Here is a 24,154-nt window from a genome sequence, read left to right on the forward strand (position 1 = left end):
GACTGATCCATAAAGCTTCCTTCCCTGAGGGTGAAGAAGACTCCAAATTTAGGATAGACCATGACAAACTCTTCATATGTAAGATCTCAATAGATGCCAGTTCCAAGAACAATGTTCTTCCAGTTAGGAAAAGCCATGCCATCCTTCCAGACAAATAGTTGAACAGGTGCAGTATTAATTAAAAGCTGCGTACTCCCAAACAAAACAGAGGCTGCTTATAATTAGAATAAAATGACGAGAACTAAATGAACAAAACTCTGTAATTTATTCTCTCTCTTTGCTCCCCTCCTGATGACTAGCTTCACTCTAATGACATTGGAGAATATGTAAATTGATCAGCAGGTGAAAATGCCCTTGACTGAGAAAATTATATGCAATATTACCTTTCCTGTACAATTTGAAAGGCGCTAATCGACTTAATACATGCTAGCCCTAGTTGAGATGACTTGTTCACAAAGCAAAATTAGCCTGTTAACAGACTTGTCCCCGTGTCCCTCACCCTTCCGGAAACCCCCTTAATTGTTTCTTTTCGTCTGGGTGCAGATGCATCCAATGTCCACAAAGAGTTTCAAAATAACGCACATGCCACTTTTGCTGGGACGAGTTTGGGGAGGGGCTGGAGGGGAAGGATACAATCTGAATTTCAAATGGTGTTTTTTTTTCAGACGTCATTGCACAAATGAATAGCAAGCTGGCCAGCATAGTAAATCATAAGAGTCTGTCAAAATATGGGAACACCTTGGGAAGGATATGATGTCAAATGCCAGTAACTTAGCAACCTAGACCTTTTGCTGTCTGAAGAATGTGGCACAACGAATACTTTTCAACAGAGAGTAGTACATCCATCAATGATCTTAGCAGCAGGCAGAATCAGGGACCTTTGGAATGCTGGTTTGTGTTGTGTGTACCCAACAGCCTCTGGACTTTCTATTCTGCTGATACCCCTTCAACTGGAAGAACAGTAGAGATTCAAGTAGCTGCCAGAAAAGCCAACACAGTTCTAGGCTGCATAAACAGAGGGATAGAATCAAGATCACGTGAAGTGTTAATACCACTTTATAAGGCCTTGGTAAGGCCACACTTGGAATACGACATCCAGTTTTGGTCGCCACGATGTCAAAAAGCTGTGGAGACTCTAGAAAGAGTGCAGAGAAGAGCAACAAAGAGGATTAGAGGACTAGAGGCTAAAACATATGTAGAATGGTTGCAGGAACTAGGTATGTCTAGTTTAATGAAAAGAAGGACTAGGGGTGACATGATAGCAGTATTCCAATATCTCAGGGGCTGCCACAAAGAAGAGGGAGTCCAACTATTCTCCAAAACATCCGAAGGTAGAACAAGAAGCAATGGGTGGAAACTCATCAAGGAGAGAAACAACCTAGAACAAAGGAGAAATTTCCTGACAGTGAGAACAATTAATCAGTGGAACAACTTGCCTCCAGAAATTGTGAATGTTCCAACAGTGGAAGTTTTTAAGAAGATGTTGGATAACCCTTTGTCTGAAGTGGTGTAGGGTTTCCCCCCTAAGCAGGGGATTGGACTAGAAGATCTCCAAGGTCCCTTCCAATTATGTTATTCTAAGTTCATGATGAGAGTTGGCACATTTCAGGATTCATACTTTTCTTCTTCAATGGCTTGTAAAAGTTCCATGTTGCCTGAAGAAGAAGATCTGGGGAAGAGATACTGTTGTGGCTCCCGCCCCCGAACCTGGCCCCATGCCAGAAAGTGACTCGGAACCGGGCCTGCTGCCAGAAAGTGACTTGGACAGTGAGGGGGAAGGGCCGTCAGGACTTACCTCGGAAGCAAGGGCCTCCCTGACAGCAATCAGGCTTGGCTGAATCCTAGGTTTCGTAGGCAGGAGAGGCAGGAACAACAGAAGTAAGGGTGGGGCAGGCCTAGGAAGTGCTGAGTCATGGAGCCACACCCCACAGGATATAAAAGGCAGCAAGAGCTGGTGTATCTCTTTGTATCAGGCAAATCCACGGATTGACTAGAGCTGAAGGTTGTGATTCACCAGCGTCTTGGCAGCCAACGAGGGCTCTTGGCAGACGCTGATTCTTTTGCTGCCAGAGCTGATAAGAGCCGGCTAATTAAGCCATTGTTCGGACGGAGGCAAGGAGGACATAACAGATACTTATATTCAGCCCTAGCTAACTGAAGCAGGATATGAAAGAAGTCAAATCTCCAGGCCGGGAAGCAAATTCTTGCACAAGATGTTTAAGCAATCAATTGGATCATATTTTTGGCCTTACTAAGAGAGCAAAGTTCTTTCTCACCTGATAGAGAACGGATTCAAATCCATGACACCACAAGGCCCAAGAATGTGTCGCTTTCATGTTAACCATCGCAATGCGGTCTGAGATACTCCTGTGTTTGATTTCAAGAGCAGAACTACCATCGTGAACAATTTTTGAGCCGAAGAAGAGCTGAAACTGAAGACAGGATAAAGGATGGAAACTAATCGAGGAGAAAAACCAACCTACAACTAAGGAGAAATTTCCTGTCAGTGAATGAGGACAATTAATCATTACCACGACTTCCCTCCAGAACTTATGGATGTTCCAACACTGGAAGTTTTTTTAAGAAAATATGGACAACCATTTGTCTGAAATGGTATAAGGCAGTGATGGTTAAGCTTTTTGAAATTGCATGCCAAAAGCAGGGCTCACGCGGGGAGGGGGGGGTTGTGCATGAGCATGCCCATACCCATAATTTAATGTCCTCTGCCGCCGCCGCCCCCCCCCCGCACATGTGCACGTGACACAAACACACCCCGTGCTCCACTCCCTTTTGGCACGCGATGGCACGATAGAAAAACCGGTAGACCCATTTTTCGCTCTCGCCAGCCTCCAGAGGCTTTTTAGGAGCCTGGGGAGGGTGAAAATGGTCATCCCCACCCCCTCAGAAGCCCAGAAACAGCCCTCCAGAGGCCAGAAATTTCCGGTGGTCCTGGAAGGCCCGAAAATCAGTTGGCCGGTGCACGCAAGTGTGCTGCAGCTGAGGTCGGGCAACACTCATGTGCCCACTGATAAGGTTCTGCGTGCCATCTGGCACACGTGCCATAGGTTCACCATCACAGGTATAGGGTTTGCTACCCAAGTAGGGGGTTGGACTAGAAGACCTTCAAGGTCCCTTCTAACCGTGTTATTCTGTTAGTCATACATTCAATTTCCAGGATTAGCCCGATGTCCCTATTCACTTTTGTTCTATTGTTTTATTTTGCTGGATATCTATCTTGGTTCATGCATCGGGAAGCAGGAAATCAAATGCCCTGAGTTCCTTCCTTAGTTGTCAAAGTCATAGAGACCTCATTTCTTTTGATCCAGACACTTTGCCACGGGAATTCATTCATGGGCAGAAAGTCTCTAATTAAACCTAGACTGTCTGCTTTCTCTTCCCACTGATGATGGGTTTGTTCTATTTATTTTTTATAACCGAAGCTCTATATCCTTCGTATTGTAGTTTTCCAACCTAAACCTCAAAAGAAGGCCAGCAACCTACATTTCTATTCATTTGAAATCGTTGAGAATGGGTTGACAATACCTTGGCAAGGAGAGTATAAATTAACTGCTCTTTGTAGCTGTTCTACCGAAGCCAACTTTGGGATAAGACTTCCTCTAAGAAATCTAGACCAAGGCACAGAGGACATTTCGCAAGGAGTGAAAGCTGGAAAGATAGAGGCCAGGTAGAGAAATAAAGTGTGTATAGTGAAGGCTCTGGTTTTCTCAGTTGCAATATATGGCTGTGAAAGTTGGACCATAAAGAAAGCTGAGTGCCAAAGAATTGAGAGGCCTTTGAACTCTGTGGTGGAAAAGACTCCTGCGAGTCCCTTGGATTGCAAGGAGATCAGACCAGTCTGTCCTGGAGGAGATCAACCCTGACTGCTCTTTAGAAGGCCAGATCCTGAAGAGGAAACTCAAATCCTTTGGCCACCTAATGAGAAGGAAGGACTCCCTGGAGAAGAGCCTAATGCTGGGAATGATGGAGGGCAAAAGAAGGAGGGGACGGCAGAGAACGAGGTGGCTGGATGGAGTCACTGAAACAGTCGGTGTGAGCTTAAATGGATTCCAGAGGATAGTAGAGGGCAGGAAGGCCTGGAGGAACCTTCTCCATGGGGTCGCAATGGGTCGGACATGACTTCACAACTAACAACAACAACAAGGTGGAGAAAATTTGTGCAGTCACCCCAGGACACAAAACAGATGTCTAAAGTAGAAGGAGGAGGTCAATCTGTTCTCAAAAGTATCTGAAGGCAGGACAAGGAGCAATGGATGGAAACTAATCAAGGAAAGAAGCAACCTAGAACTAAGGAGAAATTTCCTGACAGTGAGAACAGTTAACCAGTGGAACAACTTGCCTCCAGATGTTGTGAGCGCTCCAACAACACCAAAGGTTTTCAAGAAGAGATTGGACAACCATTTGTCTGAAATGGGGTAGGGTCTCCTGCTTGAGCAGGGGGTTGGACTAGAAGACCTCTACGGTCCCTTCCAACTCTGTTATTCTGTCCAATTTCAGGGAATTGGTGACAGCAGAAGTTCGTATTCAGGAATATTCACAATAGAATTTGCAACCTTGGTCAAAATTAGGGATCAAGTCTTGATTTTTTAAATAGAATGTTTTAGTATATATAAGATCTTTGCCAGTGTTCCTTTTAAGAATAACTCTGCTTTTTTCCCCACTGCTTCAAATTCTTCCGTTGCCTTCTCTCAAAAACCTGTTGGCAAAACTCAAGAGTCAAAACAACCATTCATCTGAATAGTAGAAGGCTAGACTTAGTATAAATAACATATCTCACAATTAAGTTGTTCCAGCAGGTGTATGTAAAAGGAACTGACTAGAGGGAGAAAATATTTCATCTTTAGGTGTTGTTGTTGTTTTTTAAAAAAAATGTGAACTTGGAAGAGATAGATGAAATTTTATTCATGCAATACTGCTTTTCGGGCTCTTGGAGTGATTTCCAAGAACAACAAATAGTACGTTTCAAACCACAGGAAAACATAAGGAAAGAGGTTTCAACCAAAAATAATATTTCCTTTTTTTGAGAATAGAAAGCAAAGAGGAAACATTTTCCACCTCTGATTAGACAGCAATTCCAAATATTTAGACCAGATTTCTACAGTTCCCTATACCAAAACTCTTATTATTGTTACTGTTTTTATTTTATTTATTTTTTTATTATAAATTCCAGTTTTAAAATAAATCGTCACGTTAAATGAAGAGAAGAGACATAGAAGAATAAAATCAATTCCTCCAGAAGAAGCATAATTTAGTATGAACTAACCTCGAAGCTTGAGGGAACAACATTTTTCCATTATCTCAACCAGATACCCCAATAAGCAGGCCCATTTTCAACCAGCCTTTTGACACACACCCCGCCCCCCCAAAAAAAGAAATTTCCCCAAACTCCAAACTCATGACAGAATGAACTGGAGACCCAGAACTGAAAATGACCAAGTGCATCTATTCCAAAATCCCAGTTATTCCCCAAAGATTGATTCCAATCTTGACTGTAGATACTCCACATTTTAAGAATGCTTGAAGAATTGGCAATCTGCCCCTCCAGAATCAGAGGTCCCAACGAGACCAACACTTGGCTGAATAAAGTTATTCTAGTCTAGTCTAGTCTAGTCTATTCTAGTCCAGTCCAGTCCAGTCCAGTCAAGTCCGGTCCATTCTTTACTTTCTTATTCTATTCTATTCTATTCTATTCTATTCTATTCTATTCTATCCTATTCTGTTCTGTTCTATTCTATTCTATTCTATTCTTTACTTTTCTATTTTATAATAATAATAATATATCAGAGTTGGAAGGGACCTTGGAGGTCTTCTAGTCCAACCCCCTGCCCAGGCAGGAAACCCTACACCATTTCAGAAAAATGGCTATCCAACATTTTCTTAAAAATTTCCAGTGTTGGAGCATTCACAACTTCTGCAGGCAAGTCGTTCCACTGATTAATTGTTCTAACTTTTTATTTTATTCTACTCTACTCTATTTTATTCTTTTTATTTTATTCTACTCTACTCTACTCCACTCCACTCCATTGCATTCCATTCCATTCCATTCCATTCCATTCCATTCTTTACTTTTTTATTCTATTCTATTCTATTCTATTCTATTCTATTCTATTCTATTCTATTCTATTCTGTTATCATAGAGTGAAACATGGAACTATATCAATCGTCCTTGAATGATTGATTTTGAAAAATCAGTTTCAAAATCTCAAAAATCAGCTTCACCTTTCTTGCGTTTCACTATGGAAGCCTGCAAACCGAAGGCCACTGTTCAACCAAGATGGTTTTGTATCATTCATTTAAGACCCTCTGAAGATTGATGTGGCTGCTGCCCTGTTGGCAGAATGCATGACAATTTATTAATTCATTTATTAGGAGATGCATCTTTCTGTTTGCTGTGGATAGACACCAGAGGCAAATTACTAAAATTAGTTCCATTTCGCAGAGAAGATGGAAGTGGCTCTATTTTTTTCCCCCCCCAAACCTAACAGAATTGATAAGGCAACTGCCTCTCACAGAATGGAGAATACATTTCCCTATTCTTCTTTGCGCCAGGTAATTTGAGGAAACTTAGCTTGATCTAATGGCTCCCTCAGCCATAACACAGTCCTGTGCATCCATTTAATGATCTTGTTATAATTTAGTGTCCCATTTTAATGAAAAGGAGTCACGGATTAGGTGAAATCAGTTAGAATGCAACGAGAAAATGGAGAATTCCATTTTGAATCCTCCCGTATGCTAAATGGACTGCTAATCTGCTATGGCTGAGGGGACATGAGTTTAATTTTTATTTTATTTTTTTTATTTTTTATTTTTTCGGAGCTTGGCTGCCAGGTTTGGAAAGAAGCAGTTTGTGGGTTTGGAGGCTTAGTGCATAAAGTAGAACTAAACGCTTTCAGGAATAATTCTAACAACAGGCACTTTTAGGTCGTTTTTTTCCTTCAGTCCTTTTAGGAAAGCCAAAGATATTTTCTCTCAGAGCTAGAGAAGGAAACTCTTCCGGAATGAAATATACTCTGGGTTGGGGTTGTTGTTGTTTTTTCCCCTTGAGGAAGGAAAAAACAAACATTTCGCTTCTCATCCAAGAAGCTTCATCGGTTCTGATGGAGTGGGGAGGGAGGACGGAAGGATAGGTGCCGACAGTGGAGACTGGGTAGTGTCGTGTCCCACTCCTCCGCTGACGGCCGGGTCAGGGAAATCCGAATCAGGCGTGCCTCTGCAGCTCTGCCAAAGTCCTAGCAAAGTTCTCAAGGCAGGCAGGAGACCAGAAAGTGATTTCAGCAAGATAAGGTAGACTTTGCCTGACTCAGAGAATGCCAGAAAGCAGATCCTTTATATAGGCCACGGGATGTGGCTCCATGACTCAGCACTTATCCCGGCCTGCCTCTCCCTTCCTTCTGTTGACGCCGCTTATCAATTCTCCTGAAGCGAGGGTCACTCCAGTCTGCAGCTGTTGATAATTGACCTTCCTCAGGCTCACATGCTGTGGGGGAGGGGGAGGGGTCTAGTTGCTCCGTTTGCCTGGGCATGGAGCCAGGGCTGGGGGCTGGAGGCGCTTCTTCTTCCTCAGCCTGTCTGGGCATGGAGCCAGGGCTGGGGCCGGGAGGCATGCTAGGACATTCCTCAGCGTTCGGAAGCAGATAAGAAGGCCCCGGCTGCGGGGAAAGCGGACGAGGCACAACAGGTAGTGAGGGGATAAAAGCCGTGGTGGGATTCAAATAATTTAACAACTGATTCTCTGCCCTAATGACTGGGTGGGTGGGTGTGGCCATGGTGGGCGTGGCCAGGGTTCTGTGACAGGCAGCACTCCGCCTCTTGCATCCCCCCTGGAAGCAAAAACGGGCCATGGGGGGATGCACTGCCCCCACACGCCCCGTTTTGGGCCTAGTAATCCTCCCTGGGAGCAAAAACAGGCTGCGGGGGGGGGGGCACATCGCACCTCCCCATGCCCCGTTTAGGGTCTAGAAGGCCTCCCTGCCAACTGCCTTGTAAAGCTGGGAGCCAAACTGGGTCGCGTAGAGACTCCTGGAAGAGGAGGGGAGGGGCCAGACAGCAATTCAACTACCAGTTTACCCAAACCGTCCCGAACCGTCTGAATCCCACCCCTGGATGGAAGGAGAAGTTCTGACAAGATGGTGGAGGGATGGAAGGATTATATTTCTTTGTAGTCGTCTGGTCATTGGTGCTCTCTCTGAGAGCTGTTGAGGCCACTTGGGGGGGGCGTTATCTGTGCCCTCAGGGTCACCTGAAACAGGTGCGGCATTGGTTGCGGAATCTTCTGCAATTGGCTGTGAAATCTTCTTGGAACTGCAAGGACTGGAGATAGAACAAGACACCACCTATCTCCAGTTTCCAACATAGCCCTTCCAGCAGTTCCAAGAAGAAGACCCCACAATCAATTGCACCCTGATTCAGGTGACCCTGAGGACACAGATTAACACACACACACCCCAAGTGGCCTCAACAGCTCTCAGAGTGGCCCAGTTGTCTTTCGAAGAAAACAAAATAGCACCTTTGAGACAACTAGGAATGTCTGAGAATCTCCACAGGGTAAGAGTGGATCTTTCATCTTTCAGCTGAGAGTTTCTGAGCATGGACGACGATCCATTTTGATCTCCTGAGATAGTGGATCTTACTGGATTGATCCTTGTAATCCCTCTTAAGGGAAGAAGACTATCTCAGTGGTAAAGGTCTCTCAAAAGTGACCTTGTTTTTCCAAATTAACCCCTGGATGACTTTGGACCACTTGCCATCTCTCATCCAATCTCCCTCATCAAATTGCTCCGAGGGCCAAATCACAGAAGAGAGACTTTTCTTCCAGAAACTCAAGATGAATGAGTTTGTACTTTCAAACAAACATTTTTTTTTTTTGGTCCGCTTTATTTCTGGGATGAAGTTCATCCTGCCTCTCCACTCCTTCAAGAGTATCGTGGAATTAATTGTTCTGCCTGCTAATTCTCTCCAATTCTTTTGAGAGCCATTAATTCTTCTGCCTTAGAGACAAATTGTACCACAACTACTACTTTTTTTTTTCCTGGCCACTCATTAGCATCTTCTGCGTGTATCCTTCTCCGTTCTTTACCTGAGGGCATCTACAGCTACTTTGAAAATGACAACACCATCCGTGGAGAAGAAGAAAAATAATAATAATGAAGTATTCAGAATTGGTTTAGCGTCTATACCTCATTAATACAATTTTAAGGGGGGAAAAAACATGGAGTTGGTTAAAACAATGTTTCAATTTTTAGTTATAAGTTTTTTTAGGAATGAGGACAATTGAGTCGAAGTCAGAAATTCTCAATCATCGTTTTTGAAAGCTCTGTCTTTCTCTTCTGCACCACTTCATACAGAAATCTGAACTTCCCTCCTCCCCCATTAGTTAACAGAGATTTAGAAACACTGGTCTGTATTCTGAAATGAAGCCTTGGATTAAATCAAGGGTTTCCAAACTTGGCAACTTTAAGACTTGTGGACTTCAACTCCCAGAATTCCACAGCCAGCATGGTCCACAAGTCTTAAAATTACCAAGTTCATAGACTCTAAGATCAGGGGTGAAATCCAGCAGGTTCTGTAAGGTTCTGGCGAACCGGTAGCGGAAATTTTGAGTAGTTTGGAGAACTGGCAAATGTCGCTTCTGGCTGGCCCCAGAGTGGGGTGGGAATGGAGATTTTGCAGTATCCTTCCTCTGCCACGCCCACCAAGCCATGCTATGCTTATCAAGCACACCCACAGAACCGGTAGTAAAAAAAAAATTGAATTTCACCACTGTCTAAGAGTATAACAGAATAACTAAGTTGGAAGGGACCTTGGAGGTCTTCTAATCCAACCCTTTGCTCAGGCAGGAAACTCTAGACCATTTCAGGTCTAAATTCAATTTTCCGACATTTGGCTTGAAATAGGGATATCCCAGAAAATAAGTCATCTGAGATTCTGGTCGGCCCTCAAAACCTTTAAGAAACAGGAAATATGGCACAGTGGCTAAGGTGTCGGATTCAAACAGATCCAAGGTCAAATTCAGTCCCTCTAGGTAGACCAGAACATAAATCATAGGAACCATAGAAAAGCTAAAATTACTTTCATTGAGATTGACTCTAATCACAATCTTGCTCAATCAAAATTGAGTCAGACTTTCTCCCCTTTCTTATACTCAAGTGAATTAGGGAGGTGCCTGTCTGATCCACTTCCTAACGTTATCTGCCTGTTGTGGACTTAACATTTTTTAATGCTTTGGTATTATCTCATCCATCTCTGTCAAGGACATCTTCCCTATTGTACCTTCCCTGTTGTACCTTGATGAACGTATCTTTTCTTTTATGTACACTGAGAGCATATGCACCAAGACAAATTCCTTGTGTGTCCAATCACACTTGGCCAATAAAAATTCTATTCTATTCTATTCTATTCTATTCTACAGAGTTGATGTTGTGGGGAAGAATGGAATGGAATGGAATGGAATGGAATAGAATAGAATAGAATAGAATAGAATAGAATAGAATAGAATAGAATAGAATAGAATAGAATAGAATAGAATAGAAAATAGAACAGAACAGAACAGAACAGAACAGAATAGAATAGAATAGAATAGAATAGAATTCTTTATTGGCCAAGTGTGATTGGACACACAAGGAATTTGTCTTTGGTGCTTATGCTCTCAGTGTACGTAAAAGAAAAGATAAATTCATCAAGTATTCTAAGATACAATACTTAATGATAGTCACACGGTACAAATAAGCAATCAAATCATAGTAGGAAACAATCAGTATAAATTGTAAGGATGCACTAACAAGTTACAGTCATACAGTCATAAGTGGGAGGAGATGGGTGATAGGATTAATAGTAGATAGAAGATTAATAGTAACAATAATGCAGACTTCATGAATATTTTGACAGTGTTGAGGGAAATATTTGTTTAGCAGAGTGATGGCCTTCGGGAAAAAACTGTTCTTGTGTCTAGTTGTTCTGGTGTGCAGAGCCCTATAGCGTCATTTTGAGGGTAGAAGTTGAAACAGTTTATGCCCAGGATGTGAGGGGTCTAAATATTTTCACAGCCCTCTTCTTGACTCGTGCAGTATACAGGTCCTCAATGGAAGGAAGGCAGGTTGGTAGCCATGTTTTTTTCTGCAGTTCTAATGATCCTCTGAAGTCTATGTTTGTCTTGTTGGGTTGCAGAACCAAATTAAATCAAATTAAGGCAGACCCTCTGTTACGTGGTTTTGGAGAAAGGAAAGAATATATTCACCATCACCTTGGCATGCAGCATCCATAGGTTATGTAATGATTGGGTCAAAAGTCATATTCTATCCAAACGATCGCTGAAAGACAGGACTGAAGCAATCTATACTCACAATCCATGATGGTGTGAGAAGGTATTGGACAGCCAATACCTTCTTTAGATGAAGCCCTTTCTTGCCTTTCCAGATAGGCGCTTTTAAAGCAAATAGTTACTTTACTTTGACTGAGTTATTGACATAACTGTTGTAACCTTCTTAAAAATTGATTGCATTGGTTTACTCCCTATTGCAACTTGGGGAGAGTTACATGTCGCTCAGAGCTGGTGGATGGGAACAGCCTGTAAGCCCTGCAAATAAATACAAAAGAAATACACCGAGAAACTAAAATCAAACGTTCCCGTCTTTCTTTCTTTTTTAAAAATAAAATAAAAAATACACAAAAGCAGGCAAGTTGAAAAATGCAATCCATTTCTGGAGAGACTGATTTCACACATCATATTCTGCTCTGTTGTTTTGAAGACTTTCATACCCGAAGCCTTAGTAAGACCACACCTAGAGTACTGCATCCAGTTTTGGTCACTATAAAAAAGAGGTTGAGACTCTAGAAAGAGTGCAGAGAAGAGCAACCAGGAGGATTAGGGGACTGGGGACTAAAATATATGAAGAACAGTTGCAGGAACTGGACATGTCTAGTCTAGTGAAGAGAAGGACTAGGGGGGATATGATAGCAGTCTTCCACTATTTGAGGGGCTGCCACAGAGAGGAGGTGGTCAAGCTAATTTCCAAAGCACCCGAAGGCCAGATAAGGAACAATGGATGGAAACTGATCAAGGAGAAATCCAACCTGGAAATAGAGAGAAATTTTCTGACACTAAGAACCATCAACCCATGGAACAGAATTTGTCTTCAGAAGTTGTGGGAGCTTCATCATTGGGGCCTTTCAAGAAGAGACTGGACTGCTATCTGTACCCAAATGGTGTAGGGTCTCCTGCTTGGGTGGAGGGGGTTGGACTAGATGACCTTCAAGGTCCCTTCCAACTCCGTTAATCTGTAGCCTCATTTACAAATCACAGTAGCTGTGTTCACACAAGAGATGGCACCAAACCCAAACAATTGTATGACTTAGCCTCATGACATGAGTCCCTCCCCCCCACCCCAGTGAGATTTTGAGGATGCTTAAATGGAAAAGCCATTGGAAAGAACATGGCTTGTCCTTGACTTGAAAATATACTCCTATGTTTTGTTTCCTTTGTTGCTAGGAAATGACCCATTCATGGCCTCCGCCTCTCACTGCTATCCACACTCCCGGCAAAGCGGAACAGAACAAATTTACTATCCCAAGCAAGGCCCAGGTAGGTTGAAGAGCAGGCTTGCAAATACGTATTTGTTCAGAGGTGTGAAATCACAATGTAGCACATTGCGATATCGGGGCTAGAGTTCCCAGCATTCTCTCGGAGCAAAGCAAGGCCATCGGTGATGTTTTGTAGTCCCCCAACCTACCTAAAGGATACATGATTGAAGGATGTTGAGATATGCAGCTCATGGGGCTACCTCTGAAGACCATTACAACATGGTCCAGAATGCAGCCCCTTGTGCAGTTTTGGGTGCCCCTTCATTATACCGTGTATTTGGGTTACCCTGTTGCTGTACCAGTTTCCATCCAGGTGTAGTTGAACATGCTGGTTCTCACCTTGGAAGCCCTGCATGGAATGGGGACAAGTTATTTGTAGGAATGTCTCTCCTGGTGGACATCTACCTATTCCACCAGATCAGAAGTCAGCAACCCGCAGCTCTGGAGCCGCATGTAGCTCTTTCATCCCTCTGCTGCGGCTCCCTGTTGCTGGTTGGCTCCACAATTGATAGGGCTTTCGGTTAGGAGAGGTAGAGGAAAAAGGACGCTGCGCTAGGAAGAGACTCTATGGTGGGGGATCCGGACTTCCGGTCAGCAGGGAAAAAAGGACACCGTGCTAGGAGGAGACTGATGGGGGAACCGGACTTCCGGTCGGCTCCAGAATTGAATGGGAGCTTCCGGTTAGGACCTTTGTGTGGCACAGATTATTCCATCTGTGAATTCCACTGAATTGTTTCCTTCTTTCCCTCTTTTCCTTTCTTTTCTCCTTCTTTTCTACCTTCCTTCCACTTCCACTTCCTTCTTCCCAGGGTTGGGTTCTACTTACCTTTACTACCGGTTCACAATAGGATTGTGCACGCGCCGAGCTTCTGCGCATGCACAGATCGTCTATGACGACATCCGGGTGGGTGGCTGGAGCCAGCCCCCAGTTTTACTACCGGTTCAAAAGAACCGGTCTGAACTGGAGGCAACCCACCTACTGCTTCTTCCCTCCCTCCCTCCCTCCCTCCCTCCCGTCCTTCCTCTCTTGTTCCTCTCTTCCTGTCCTTTTTCTATCAGAAGCATAGATTCCATTCAGGCCCATCAGTAGTTTAAGTATCAGACCGGTAAGCAGTCATGAATACATGTCCCTCTTATGGAAAATGTGAGGACCTAACCTTTCAGAAGATATAGCAGACATGAATCCTAATATCTTGACGTCTTTGGTGGATTTCTTGGGATGGGATGCTGGAGCTTTCAGCTTTGATCCTTCCTACTTGGGGATATCCTGAAGAGCAGGTGCCAGATTAGTGAGCAAGATGGGCAAAGTTCTCATTGAATATCAAGGGCACAGATCTTGGGGATAGGAGGATATCGACAAATGATTGAATGCTCATCCAGAAGTGAGATTGGATTTAGATCGGATTGTTAACATTTTAGTGGGTTAGCTGACGTATCCATTCTGCAGTTAAACTGACATGTTCTGTGGATAACTTCCTCCTTTCTAACTTAAACAATGTCCGCATTTCTTTGTTTCCATTTGTAGGATTGCCAGCATCTGACCTCAGGATACCCTGCACAAAGTAAGTCTTCCATCCTGAAGGTAAACCAACGTACTGCCTCTTGATGCCCTCTAAGAATGCTTGGACAGCCCCCCTGCAACCTCCGCCACCATCTTCAATTGGTGGGATTAGAGAGAGGACAACTCAGGGGTGAAATGCTACCGGTTCACTCCGGTTCAGGCGAACCGGTAGTGGCAGCAGCGCAAGGCTCCGCCCACCCACCCGGACATTGTTACTTCCTGGTTTTAAGCAGGAAGTAACCTGTTTTTGACCCTCTGTGGATGCGCAGAAGGCTTTGCGCATGCACAGAGGATCTAAAATCGGTTGTGACGATGGGGTGCACTTCCAAACTGGTAGGGAAGGGAAGTAGATTTCACCCCTGGGACAATTTCTCTAAGCCATCCACTCGTCTCTTGATCTGTCATCCCATTAAAACGAAAGGATGGAAGTTTCAATTCCATCCGACAGAAAAAGTTAGCTTTTGCATGCTCCTCTACTTTTAACCATTCCTTTAGTGACCGTTCAAAGTTACAACAGCACTGGGGGGGAAAAAGCGATTTATGACCGTTTTTCAATCTTACGACCGTTGCATCATCCCCGTGTTCACATGATCAAAATTCAGGTGCTTGGCAACCGGCTCATATTTACGATGGTTGCAAAGATCACGTGATTCCCCATTTGCGACCTTCTGACAAGGAAAGTCAGCGGGGAAGCCAGATTCAACCAACAACCACGTGTCTAACGTAACACCGGCAGTGTCTCACTTAAGAACGGCGGTGAGAAAGGTCGTAAAACAGGGCAAAACTCACTGAAGACTTGTCTCGTTTAGCAGTAGCAGCTTTGGATCAATTTTGGCCGTCATTCGAGGGGTACCTGTGATGCTTTGTCACATTAGGGCTTGTTTTGAGAGAGATTGCGGGGTGACACGCCGTTGCTGCGAAACCTAAGGCAATGGATGTGACTTTTATTTCATTTATTTTCAGAATGGAACGAGCCTACCAATAAAGTTGCAACCAAATCTGTGCCACAGAAATCGTAAGTATTTTCTCTTTAGTTACAACTCGATACATTTTCAGGATGAAATTGATATGCGTCTACCATCGTTTGGTCTGGGTTAAAACCAATGGTGGTATTCAGCCGGTTCAAATCGGTTCAGGCCGGTTCGTGAGAACTGGTAGTGGTGGCCTGCCCTACCCACACCGCCCTGGCACTATGTCATCCTATTTAGCCACGTTTTCTAAGCCGCGTGCATGTGTGCAAGCCGCGCGCACGAGCAAAGTACATGCACAGAAGGCCCCGTGCATGCATGCTCACATTTTCAGTGTGTGGCGAATCGGTGATAAAATTATGCGAAACCTACCTCTGGTTAAGACCAGGGGAATCTGGATTCAGATTCTTAGCTAGAGGTTCTCCCGAACCCGTGCGAACTCCCAGCAGCCCACCCCTGGATAGTACCGATGGGCGGAAGGACATTCAGGTGTTTGGTGAAAGAAAGACAGAATCTTGCCGCAGCTTAAGAATCCTCTGACAGGACCGTGATTCCATCTCTTCACGATTTCTGTAGCTTACCAGACTTTTATTTTATTATTTTTCTCCCTTTTTGGCCTACTGGGTCTGCCTGAGGGCAGAAGTCTGATTCCTTCCTTCTCGTTGTTACCTGTCTTAAAACTGCCTTGTATTGGAGAATTCTCCGGCATGTCAAGGGAACCCAAAGCATAGCCTTAGAATGTCAATCATTTATTGCTTCCGGCGATGGGGATGTTCTGGGATTGTAGGTTTGAGCAGACAGACTCCATCCATTTGTGTTAATGTTTTTTGATAGGTAGACTAGGAGTCAACAAGAAGGAAATAAAGCTCCCCCTGTCATTTCTATTTTGCCTTGTTTTACAAAAGAAATACTGATTTGCGGTGGGGGTGGGAGAAGAATATCTGGCTTGAAGGGAAGCTTGGTCGGGGATTCAAGGTGTCTTTCTGACTTTCCCTGTTGCACCATGACGCCGTGTCACAAAGAAACACATTGTGTTGCCTCGCAGAGAGTTATGGATACTTATTTTATTTAATGGGCTTGGCACCTTGCCGCCTTCCAGGTAGTAAATTTCACAGCACTTGGTATCAATTGCGAACCCACACCCACCCACCAATTTAAATAAGAATATAATCTTATACAAGATTTTAAAAGGGACGCGGTGGCTCAGTGGCTAATAGGCTGAGCTTGTTGATCGAAAGGCTGGCAGTTCGGCGGTTCGAGTCCCTAGCGTCGCCTAACGGGGTGAGCTCCCGTTCCTTGTCCCAGCTTCTGCCAACCTAGCAGTTTGAAAGCAGGTTAAAAAAAAATGCAAGTAGAAAAATAGGGAAGAAATTATGAAGCAAAAAAATAGATTTGAAACCTGAATTGTTTTTTATTAGGAATACTGGACCCAAAAATGAACAAAAAACCTTGAATACATTATATTGCACATACTTACCGCAGCAAGAATCACAATCGCAAAAAAATGAAAACAAAAAAATGTACCCTCAGACGAAATAGTAATTAGGAAAATTCTAGAATGCGCAGAGATGGATAAAATGACTATGGAGTTGAAAGAGAGAGAGGATTTGGAATATTATGAAATATGGAATAAAATGTACATTTTGCTCGAAAATAGAAATGAGAACAAGAAATGTTTAACTTAATATTGATGAAACTTAAAGTAACTGAACAACATTAAATAAAGAGATGTAAATATACAAAAGCAAAATACATAAGTCAGTACGAAATGCTGTAAAATTACCATTAATGTTATGTAATATTTAATACATTATGCCTTGACATGTCTTGTTTCTATACACGCGTGATTGTTTATTGTGTTGTTTTTAAAGACAAACTGTTTAATAAAAATTATTTTTAAAAAATAGGAACCACCTTTGGTGGGAAGGCAACAGTGTTGCGTGCGCCTTTGGCGTTGAGTCATGGCGGCCACATGACCATGGAGACGTCTTCGGACAGCGCTGGCTCTTCGGCTTTGAAATGGAGATGAGCACCGCCCCCTAGAGTTGGGAATGACTAGCACATATTTCTGAGGGGAACCTTTACCTTTACCTAGTACAAGATTTAGGTAGCCAAAGCCAAAATATAGACCTGTTCTTATTTCCAGCATCCAAGAAATATCTTTTTTTTTTAAACTTCTCTTTATTCTGGTGATGAATTGTTTGGGCAGTTTCAGAAAATGTCTGCTGAGGAACTGAATGTATTGAGGTTGGAAACCATGCCTTGTTCAATTCAGCTGCCCAGCTTATTGGGAGCTGTGCTTTTGATGTGACTTTGATGGATGTGACTGGCCCATGTAGCTGCCTAACATCTGGATGGTGTGATGGAAAGTTACTGCTCAGTGCTGTACTCATAAAATCCCATTTATTTGCTGGGCATCCTCCATTCTTCTTTAGTTTAGAAAATTTAGGGAGGAGGAGGAGGAGGGGAGGAGGAGGAGGAGGGGAGGAGAGGAAGAGGAAGAGAGGAGGAGGAAGAGGAGGAGGAGGAGGAGGAGGAGGAGGAGGAGGAGGAGGAGGGCGAGATGATTTTAGATCCTTATAGCTAATGGGTGGCTTAGTTGGGCTTGATACAAGAAAGATGCTATGAGAGTATTTTTTTTTTCAGTTCTGATCTTGGCTTCGTATTTCTACAATCACCACCTTTTATTTACTGATTATGGATTTACTACAGATGTATTTACCACCCTGGGCAGTTTACAACAATGAAATGCCCAACAACTTCCAAAAATGTGGAGGGAAATGTATTGGTTGGTAAGGCTCTAACCAACCAAGGATGAGAAAAATTCCCACTAAAGGGAATTATAACTAGATTCTCAACCCTGAAGATTGAGTATACTTGTGGGAAAGCCTGTTGGAAAAATGAGAACACACTTCAAGATCTTGAAGGCGATGTCATCATTTCTTTGTGGAGCTCCTTCACCATGTCAGAACGGATTATAGACTGAGAGTATCTGCATCAAGACAAATTCCTTGTGTGTCCAATCACACTTGGCCAATAAAGAATTCTATTCTATTCTATTCTATTCTATTCTATTCTATTCTATTCTATTCCATTCCATTCCATTCCATTCCATTCCATTCTTTACTTTCTTGTTCTGTTCTGTTCTGTTCGGAAGCCTTGAAATTAAAACAAAGCCACCAAAGCAACCACAACAACAATAAAAATTGGCAGTGTCTTTATGAGTCGAATTAAAGGTAATTCATTTTTTTTTCCCAAATGCTTTGACAGGATCTCCTTCTGAAAAGCCATCAGGAGGCATCAAGAGGGTTTTTCATTCTGCGCTTTTCATATCGGATAATGTGACAAACAATCAATAACGCCATTTCGAACATACAAAGCAAAATGTAGCCTGAAAGTTAACAAGGAACATTAAACGTGGCAAATTTAGCCAGGAGTGGCATTTGAATTCCCTTTTAAGCCTCTGAGCATCAAACTTTTTCTTCTTACTGACCTCCGTGCTGTTTGTCACCGGAAATAACCAAAGGAATATAAAATGTCTCCTTTTTTATTAGAGATGTATTATCGTTATTAAAGCGGTTTTATGAGAGACGTGTCACGTCGTAGTCTCCTGGCGTTAGGATCTGTAGGATGCCGTTGGAAGCTGTTCATAGTCTACCTCTTGTCTTCAAAGCTAACAAGAAAAGTTGCCGATACGTAAAGGGGGATGCCTTCAAAAGGACCCTCTGTAAAAACCTGCTTTTCATGTGGTGATTTATTTGATTGGGTTTTAAGCTGAAAAAAAATGATGAAATATGAAACCAGACCCTGAACAAGAATCCGTCAGCTGAAGTCCCCAGTGCGACTGTTCTCACGTACTTCTGTTTTCTTGAAATTTATTCTCAAGGCCACCTATCAGACCAGATATGAAATTCAGTGTATGAAATTCTCACAGATTTGGTGTCTGATCCAGGAGTGGGCTTCAAAAATTTTAGCAAGGGGTTCTCTGCCTGGTTGCTGGGTGGGCGTGGCCTAGTCGGCCTCCTGCACTAGGGTGGAGGGGGGGCATTTTTGCCCTCCCCAGGCTCTGGAGGCTTTTCTTGAGCTTCCAGGAGGGCAAAAACGGCCTCCCCAGGCTCTGGAGACCCTCTGGAATTCCCGAACTTCTGGTAGGCCCTCTGGTAGGTTTTTTGCCCTCGCCGAGGCTCTGCACTTACCGCATCCAAAACGGGCCATGTGGGGACTCTTGGGAGTGGTGGGGTGGGCAGAGCCAGCCAGGAGTGAGATTTGGGGGTTCTCCGAACTGCGCAGAATCTTAGCTAGAGTTTCTCCCGAACCCCTGCGAACCCCCAGCAGCCCACCCCTGGTCTGATCCTAGATTTGTTGGGTTTTCATGAGGAAAGAGGATGCCCTCACAAAGGGGTGGTGAGGAAAATCAAGGAGAGAACCAACCTAAGAAGAAATGTCCTGACAAACAATTAATCAGGGGAACAACTTGCCTCCAGAAACTGTGGCTGCTCATCACTGGAGGCTTTTAAAAAGAGATTGGACAATCATTTGTTTGAAATGGCAAAGGCTTTGAGGGTTGGACTAGAAGGCCTCCAAGGTCCCTTCCAACTCTGTTATTCTGTGATATCTGTTAAAATGGCTGCTGAGGGCAGTAGCTATGTATCTCCAGAGATGGTCTCCTTAGAATTCCTGAAAGATATATTTTTACTTCATAAATATACACCCATTGCCCAGAATAAGTTCACCAGTGCAAGTATAATATTAATAAGCAGCTTAGGCAATATTTATTGAAGACAAATAATTAAGATCAATGTGCTCAGCAGATGAAGACCATTCCTCAAACTAATTTCCAAATGAGTCTCTTAATTTGTTTTCATTATTTAGTGGCTCACTCACTTTTAAACTTTCCCATCAAAATAAAATATTTGCTAGCCTCACCTAATAAATGGCTTGTTCTCAGGATGTTTATAAATTACTTTAAACAGTTGTGTGACAAGGGGGGGGGATTTAATTCGGTTATATAGAGTCATTCCCGACTCTAGGGGGCAGTGCTCATCTCCGTTTCAAAGCCGAAGAGCCAGGGCTGTCCAAAGACATCTTCGTGGTCATGTGGCCGGCATGACTCAACGCCAAAGGCATGTGGAAGGCTGTTACCTTCCCACCAAAGGTGGTCCCTATTTTTCTACTTGCATTTTTTAATGTGCTTTCGAACTGCTTGGTTGGCAGAAGCTGGGACAAGTAACAGGAGCTCACCCCGTTACGCAACACTAGGGATTCAAACCGCTGAATTGCCGACCTTTCAATCGACTAGCTCAGTGTCTTAGCCACTGAGCCACCATCTCCCTTTCCAATAAAGATAGAAGGAGCCCACAAATACTTAACAGGCAAAGAAAGAAATTTAAGAAGGCTCTGTCCTAACATATCAGGCAGTTAAAAGTGACGGCAGATGAACTGTATTTTTAGACCTGCAAAAATTCTGTTCATGTAAGCTTAACAATAAAGTAAAATTAGCTCATCTGATCATGCTTCCTATCTGGTTTACCTGGAAGGGCTGTCAGAATTCCCCAACTGACCTCATGGCTAAATACTAAAAGGAATTAAGGTATCTGAAGGCCACCTGGCTGGAGAATTAATCAAGATGGTCAACTGGAAAATTATGAATGTTTTGCACTTTGATCTGTATGAAGGCCCGGGAACTGTATTATGGGATGTGAGATGTTAGGGGATCTTTTCCCAAGGTTAAGTCCCTGCTTTTCATAATTGTGACACAGTCCAAGGAAAACATATATTTGATTTGAGAAGTTGCTAAAGTATGCTCTACATGTGATGCAAGTTTTTTTAGCCTTTGAATCTGAAGCATTGCAGAATCGTACCTGATATAAACTTCAACCAAGTCCTTCCCATTAATCCGATTTCAAACTTACTTCCTGTATAGGGTGTGGAAGAGAGGAAGGAGTTAAAGGAGGAGGGGGGGAAATCCTAGAGAGAGAAAAATAATGCATAGCTTCATGATTAAATCACACTCCTGTTTAAACTATGCCCTTCATCAAAAAAGGACAACAAAGACTGTTCTTTCTGCCAACTCAGAAAGCTCAAACTGCCCAAGGAGCTGCTGATCCAGTTCTACAGAGGAATTATTGAGTCTGTCATTTGCACCTCTATAACTGTCTGGTTTGGTTCTGCAACCCAACAAGAAAGACACAGACTTCAGAGGATAATTAGAACTGCAGAAAAAATAATTGCTACCAACCTGCCTTCCATTGAGGACCTGTATACTGCACGAATCAATAAGAGAGCCGTGAAAATATTTACAGATCCCTCACATCCTGGACATAAACTGTTTCAACTCCTACCCTCAAAACATAGTTATAGGGCTCTGCACACCAGAACAACTAGACACAAGAACAGTTTTTTCTCGAAGGCCATCACTCTGCTAAACAAATAATTCCCTCAACACTGTCAGACTATTTACTGAATCTGCACTACTATTAATCGTTTCATAGTTCCCATCACCAATCTCTTTCCACTTATGACTGTATGACTGTAACTTTTCGTTGCTATCATTAAGGGTTAAATTGCAATCTATGACCATCATTTGTGTTGTAAATGTTGTACCTTTGATGAAGGTATTTTCTTTTTCTTTTATATACACTGAGAGGACAAATTCCTTGTGTGTCCAATCACACTTGGCCAATAAATTCTATTCTATTCTATTCTATTTTTCCCCCCAACAAAAATGTATACCCATGCTCAATCTATCCAAATCATATATCGGAGAATCTTCAGGAATTTTTTATCGGTTCTTTTTATGTTCCGGATATCTTAATTGTGTCTAGAGGGGCCTTTGTTCTAATATTAAAGAGGAACGGATGCTCTTTATTACCTTGGTTTTTAATACTAGCTCAAAATGCTAAAAAGCTACCTCGGCAATAATGCCTTGAAAATGAAATTCTGACACCGTGCCGGAAAGAAATATAAAACTACAATTACAACTTCGAACTCTGAAGAAACATTGCTTACAATTGTCACAGACAGATTGTTAATTGAAATAATCTGCTTTCCTCCGTTACTTTGAAAAGAAAAAAAAAAGAGCGGGGGGAAGGAAGGAAAAAGGAAGAAGAAAGGAAGAAAGGAAAGAACAAAAGAAGATTATATCTTGGTTAGGTTAGTTTTTAAGTGAAAACGGCTGTGGTTCCAAACAGAAAGAAAGAGTTCTGTAGCATGAAATTCAAATCAGCCCCAGCTCAATTTAAGGGATTCAAAAATAATAAAAAAAAGACTCGGTGAGGTGAAAGCAACAAAGTTGAACCACGGAAACATGGCTGGAGAGTTAACATTTATTGAAAGTGTGGCTGCATTACGTCATGGCGGGTTAGAGAACTCTGAAGGACCATTCTTCGTCTTTGAAGCATGTAGAGGGGGTTGCCTTCCATATCTAAACATGATGAAATCAGGACCGAAATGTGATGGGATTTCACAGGCAACAAATGTGGTTTAATGCATCTGAGGCCCCTAGTTGTTCAGTTCTGATGTATGGCTCTAGAGCAGTGACGGCTAACCTTTTTGCCATCGCGTGACAGGAAGGGGGGTGAATTACCCATAATTCTATGTGCCCCGCCTCGCTCATATGCATGTGATCCCCCTGCTCTCCCCCCATTCCTGGCACGCGATGGCCCAATAGGCACGTTTTTCTCTCTTAGCTGACTCCAAAGCCTCTCTATGAGTCTGGGGAGGGTGAAAACTGCCTTCCCCCCCCCCAAGAGGCACTCTGGAGGCCAAAAATGGCCCGTTTCCTAATTTCTGGTTGGACAGCAAGTGACATTTTTTGCTGTTCCCAGCCTCCAGAGATTCCTAGAGAGGCCAGAGCTGAGCTCGTGTGCCCACTGATATGGCTACATGTGCCACCTGTGGCACATATGCCATAGGTTTGCCATCATGGCTCAAGATCTTCGCATTAGGATCTAGTTGGATTGAATTAAGTCTTCACATGATCAGGCTATTCTTCAGTAGTGCAAAAGTTTGAGATTTGGTAAATAGTTTGACAGTGTTGAGGGAATTATTTGTTTGGCAGAGTGATGATGTTCGGGAAGAAACTGTCCTTGTGTCTAGTTGTTCTGGTGTGCAGTGCTCTATAGCATTGTTCTGAGGGTAGGAGTTGAAACAGTTTATGTCCAGGATATGAGGGATCTGTAAATATTTTCCCAGCCCTCTTTTCATTCAGTATACAGGTCCTCAATGGAAGGCAGGTTGGTAGCCATGGTTTTTTCTGCAGTTCTGATGATCCTCTGAAGTCTGTGTCTGTCTTGTTGGGTTGCAGAACCAAACCAGACAGTTATAGAGGTGCAGATGACAGACTCAATAATTCCTCTGTAGAATAAAGACCATAACCATCTGAAAAGAGACAGTCTTCTGTAGTTTGCTAACTGTTGACATTATTATGATGTCATCAGCTGGAGGAGGAGCTGTCTGGATGATTTAAAGAGACAGAGGGAATCTGAAAGATGTCCAAGAATGACACTCCTCTAAAAGTAAGTAATACTCAAAGGGGGCAGATTTTAAGTTGACAGCTAAGGTTGTCTTTGCAGATTGTGCAGTAGGTTGGTCTTTATTGGACTCAGAAGCTAAGAAGGGCCAGAAGATTGAAGTAATCTACTTCCGTACTGTGTGGATGGGGCTATGAAATCATCCAGAGTTGAGAGTTTTTTAATTTTTTTAAAAAAGTTTGTTATTAATAATTCAAAATTAAAAACATTGGACATAGATATAGAATAGAATAGAATTTTTATTGGCCAAGTGTGATTGAACACACAAGGAATTTGTCTTGGTGCATATGCTCTCAGTGTACATAAAAGAAAAGATACGTTCATCAAGGTACAACATTTACAACACAAATGATGGTCAATATATCAATATAAATCATAAGGATTGCCAGCAACAAGTTATAGTCATACAGTCATAAGTGGAAAGAGATTGGTGATGGGAACTATGAAACGATTAATAGTAGCGCAGATTCAGTAAATAGTCTGACAGTGTTGATGGAATT

General features: G+C 42.9%; 1 protein-coding gene across 1 annotated transcript in view; it reads left to right on the forward strand.

The window, feature by feature from the left end:
* AFF2 (ALF transcription elongation factor 2) overlaps nt 1-24,154 on the forward strand; it is a 340,517-nt gene that overhangs the window by 205,089 nt on the left and 111,274 nt on the right. The window contains exons 5-7 of the mRNA XM_058196752.1: nt 12,503-12,595; nt 14,120-14,156; nt 15,119-15,170. Of these exons, the coding sequence (XP_058052735.1) occupies nt 12,503-12,595; nt 14,120-14,156; nt 15,119-15,170 (182 nt within the window). The remainder of the gene's footprint in view (nt 1-12,502; nt 12,596-14,119; nt 14,157-15,118; nt 15,171-24,154) is intronic.

Source organism: Ahaetulla prasina, chromosome 11, assembly GCF_028640845.1.
Source record: "Ahaetulla prasina isolate Xishuangbanna chromosome 11, ASM2864084v1, whole genome shotgun sequence".
Taxonomy (NCBI): Eukaryota; Metazoa; Chordata; class Lepidosauria; order Squamata; family Colubridae; genus Ahaetulla; species Ahaetulla prasina.